This window comes from Temnothorax curvispinosus, unplaced genomic scaffold, assembly GCF_003070985.1.
Source record: "Temnothorax curvispinosus isolate PA1 unplaced genomic scaffold, ASM307098v1 QBEX01011449.1, whole genome shotgun sequence".
Lineage (NCBI taxonomy): Eukaryota > Metazoa > Arthropoda > Insecta > Hymenoptera > Formicidae > Temnothorax > Temnothorax curvispinosus.
This window is the reverse complement of record NW_020221229.1, coordinates 578-4,800: the sequence shown is the minus strand read 5'-3', so window position 1 is coordinate 4,800 and position 4,223 is coordinate 578. Positions and strand designations below refer to the sequence as shown.

Below are 4,223 nucleotides of genomic sequence, written 5' to 3'. Positions count from 1 at the left end.
GGGCCAAAGCACATATGACAGTCGTAGTCGTGGACGTAAGTAACGCACAAGCTTTGGCGTATCTTGATTTGTCAGGTCGAGGACTACGACCGTCGTATATCGCTACGCCATGTTATGTGCTTTGGCCCTAACACACACGAATCGACGGAAGACGTAAAACGTAAATCGTAAGGAAATTCACCAATCAGAGTCGACTATTCCTCTCTTTAAGAGGAAAGAAGACGGGAATAGTCGATTCTAGGGGCTTATTACGGTTCTTGAAACGAGGTGAAAGTTACAAAAGTGAGGAAATTCACTAGGGTATATATGATTTTATTGGTCGAAATCTAGTAAATCTGTTTACTTTTGTAATTTTCACCTCGTTTCAAGGGTCTCTGGCCTGCGTTCAGAAACTTTTACCCAGGTAGAGTAGGAGTAGAGTTAGAGTTGACTTCGGGTTACTGTCGTTTATGGACGACGAAAGTAACATCACGGGTTAACATGGCGTTCTTCCATCAAGCATTGAATATGAGTGAAAATATGGCAGCGCATCAGGAAAATAGTGTCCGTATCCCTTTTTGTTCGCCGGTTCTTGTGAATAACTTTAACCTAAAAAAGGCGTGTTTCGAGAACATGCGTTATGTGCCCCTTATGTGACGGAATCTATATATGTGCGCATGTCGAGTAATTTCTACCTACCTCCTCGACGTGGGTAGAAATCATAGAGATATAAGAATAGAGTGCGCGAGTCATAGGGTGCATTCGGGGAGACGCTATTAACGCTATAAACGCTAACGCTATGAACTTCGTTTGAGGAGCCAATAGCGCGATAGCGATAGCAAGCTCCCCGAACGCAGCTTAAGCGCCAATAGTACTTCGTGCCTCACCTCGAAAATAATAGCGAAAATAGCGCGAGTGATGACGTCACGCTGCCTTTACAGTGACGTCATCATCGTATATCACAGCGCCACAAAGCGTCTCCTCGAACAGTTTTGGACGATAATTGTGCTAATAGCGTGCTCCTCGAATGCACCCATATGCTCGCACGTAAGAGACTGCGATATAGGAATAGAAAGAGAACGCTGCATATGGGCCCCTGCTGTCTTTGTCTATGCACGCATGCGTCTTTGCGCTGCTCAGTGTCTATAACGCATGTAGTGTGTCTATAATAACGCATTTATGTTCTAACCCCTTGAACTCCTTTGAAAATATATCCTTAAATAATAATTCCCAAAATTACCAAATTATTACAGCAAAGTACATATTGTAGTATTACCATAAAATATTACTTTTTTTTGAATATGGAATTGAATATGGAATTGTATATAAATATACTCAATATATATAATAATAAAACAAAATTTATTACATGTTGTTCATACAATGTTAATCATAGAATAGAATAGAATCCTATTCAGTCTTTTATTATTTAACACAAAAATTAAATTTTTTAAACACAAAAAATAAATTCTTTTAACACAAAAATTAAATCTTTTAAATCAGTCTTATTATTTAACACAAAGAAATAAAATATAAAAAAATAAAAAAATAAAAATTTTACTACAAACAATATAATATCAAATGCACATTATTAAATATTTATAAAAGTATACAGTTTTGCTATTGTCCACTGAAAATCGTGAGCTTATTATTTTGCATTCGTATTCTTTGAAATCACGAGATAAAACATCGAGAATACCGAGGTACAATCTTTCATGATCTGCACATCACTGCACATGCGCGCATAGACAAAGACAGCAGGGGCCCATATGCAGCGTTCTCTTTCTATTCCTCTATCGCCTTTTCAGCTCGCTTGCGCACTCTATTCTTATATCTCTATGGTAGAAATAGTTAACTCGAGAGTTGACTCAAGCGTGTTTCTGAACGCCACAAATGGGTCAACTCGGCATTTCTGAACGCCTCGAGTTAACTAGAGTTAACTCGAGTAAGGTTTCAGAACGCAGGCCTGGGGGTCTATTACGGTTCTCGGATTGGGTGAAAATGACAGAAGTGAGCAGCTCACCCAATCACGGTTGTTTTCACCTCGTGAAAGTGCGAACTGATTCACGTGAGCAGACTCGACACAAAATTTTGCGTGAAAAAGTGAAAGTGAGTGAAGCGTATTGACTGTTCAACGGCCTGGCTCGCTAAAAATGGATAATTTATTGGTTATACTGTTTATGCGCAATCGAAATAATACAATGTTAAGAATACGACGTGGATTACGAGATGTTTCGGATCCATTTGCGATCCCAGAAAACGAATTTCGGAGTCTTTACAGGTGAGTGACTGAAAGTAATCGTGTTTGTTGGTTAAATTACATTTCTAAAAATTTTTATTTTTATTAGTGTCTTTATATATTTTAACATTATATAGAGATCAATTTCGTTTTTGTAACACTACATTTATATGATATATATATACATACACACATACATACATATATATATATATATATATATATATATATATATATATATATATATAATATAAATGTAGTGTATATATATTTCTACATCTTGTATGTTTTGAAGCAACTTTAAATATATACAATACAGAAGATACAAGTCTGTAATATATACAGAGTCGAATGAGAGGAATCTGTTATAAGTAATTTTTACATTTCTATAGATTATCCAGGGAAGCTGTACAAATTCTCATCGATGACCTTCGTCCCTTACTGCCTGCCCCGAGAAGACGTCATGCAACTCCTGTTCAATTACAAGTACGAAACATATGTTGTGAGTTACAATAATTAATCAACTTGATCAGTTTTACTAATTTTTAATGCTATTTTTATGTCACAGGTTTTAAGCGCATTGAATTTTATAGCATCTGGATCTTACCAAAAGCGAGTCGGCCAAGACTATTTGTCTTGCATGAGTCAACCTACTATTTCCAAAATTCTTCGCAAAGTCGTCAATGCATTAAATATATTGATGGAACAGTGGATCAAGTTTCCTATTGAAGAAAATGAAATTCAACGGGTTAAAGAAACGTAAGGTTTATAAAGAATCCCGCACAAGTACTATAACATATCACAAATTCAAAAAAATTGACCAAAAATGTTTTTCCATATAAATCGTGCGGGGTCCTTTTTTTGGCATGTAATTTCTCGTTTCTGTCGTTATCAAACAAAGATAGAAGCGATGAGTAGGCAGAAGCCTTAAAAAATATAATATTTTTTTTAATTTACAGTTACTGGACACGTACACAATTTCCGGGCATTATCGGAGCTATAGATGGAACTCATGTAGCAATCGTTTCACCAAATGTAGAAAGGGAGCATTTATATATCAACCGCAAATTGTATCACTCCTTAAATGTACTTCTTGTACGTATAACTTAATTAATAATGTAATAATTCTATATTTAATGTAGAAAATTAAGTTTCTAACTTTCTTTTATAAAAATGATTAAACTATCAGATTATGAAGGTAAAATTTTAACCGTAAATGCTGCTCATGGCGGAAGAACGCACGACGCAAGAGCTTGGAGGGCATCTCACGTATCCAATCATCTGGAAGAGATGTATGCTACAAGGCGAAAAGATGCCTGGCTTTTAGGTAACTATATTTTTATATAATTTGTTCTTAATTATTTCCGTTTTAGCAATGCATTTAAAAAGCATATTTTAAACGGTATATGGTTTTTCTAGGAGATAGTGCATATCCTCTACTACCATATCTGATGACACCTAAGCTACATGAACCAGAGGGAACGCCGTCTGCAAGGTACACTCAACATCATATCCGGGCTCGATGCTCTGTTGAGCGATGCATAGGTGTTCTGAAGGGGAGATGGCGATGTCTCAGGAAAGAACGAGCTTTGCATTATGCACCAGAAGTTGCAGGTAAAATATGAATTAAATATATATACATACATACAAGAGTGTGTGTATGTGTATTTATATATTATACATATACTTTTATTACCACAATTTATTTTCAGCTCGAATAGTTAATGCTGCATGTGTTCTACATAACATCGCTGTCCAATGGAGGCTTCCTGAACCAGAACTATATTACGATGAAATAGACCTGGAACTTCCAGTAAGAAATGAAGAAGGAAACATGGAAAATGGAAATGAAGTTCGCGAGCGGATTATTCATATGTATTTTGAGAATGTAAGACCGGTGTGATTTTAAGATATTATTTACTTTGATATAAGTTATTAGTTAATAATTGTATACTATAATAATTTTGTATGAATCATGGTTAGAATAATAATTCTGTATAAAATA

General features: G+C 35.5%; 1 protein-coding gene across 4 annotated transcripts; it reads left to right on the top strand.

The window, feature by feature from the left end:
- Window positions 1-1,551: 1,551 nt before the first annotated feature.
- LOC112461485 (putative nuclease HARBI1) lies at window positions 1,552-3,726 on the top strand. 4 transcript variants are annotated; one of them, XM_025026742.1, is made up of 6 exons: window positions 1,552-2,260; window positions 2,611-2,720; window positions 2,787-2,977; window positions 3,178-3,313; window positions 3,454-3,545; window positions 3,638-3,726. In XM_025026742.1, the coding sequence occupies exons 1-6, from the start codon at window positions 2,209-2,211 to the stop codon at window positions 3,642-3,644; spliced, it is 588 nt and encodes a 195-aa protein (XP_024882510.1). In that variant the 5' UTR covers window positions 1,552-2,208; the 3' UTR covers window positions 3,645-3,726. The 4 variants fall into 4 exon arrangements, with proteins under 4 accessions (XP_024882510.1, XP_024882512.1, XP_024882509.1 ...); XM_025026741.1 differs by having other exon boundaries at window positions 2,017-2,260; window positions 2,611-2,704; XM_025026744.1 differs by lacking the exon at window positions 3,638-3,726 and having other exon boundaries at window positions 2,016-2,260; window positions 2,611-2,704; window positions 3,417-3,529.
- The last annotated feature ends 497 nt before the right edge of the window (window positions 3,727-4,223 follow it).

Coding starts and splice junctions, on each gene's coding strand:
- LOC112461485 (XM_025026741.1), top strand. CDS start 2,133: ATGGATAATTTATTGGTTATACTGTTTATGCGCAATCGAAATAATACA. Junction 2,261..2,610: donor GAATTTCGGAGTCTTTACAG/GTGAGTGACTGA, acceptor ACATTTCTATAG/ATTATCCAGGGAAGCTGTAC. Junction 2,705..2,786: donor CAACTCCTGTTCAATTACAA/GTACGAAACATA, acceptor TTTATGTCACAG/GTTTTAAGCGCATTGAATTT.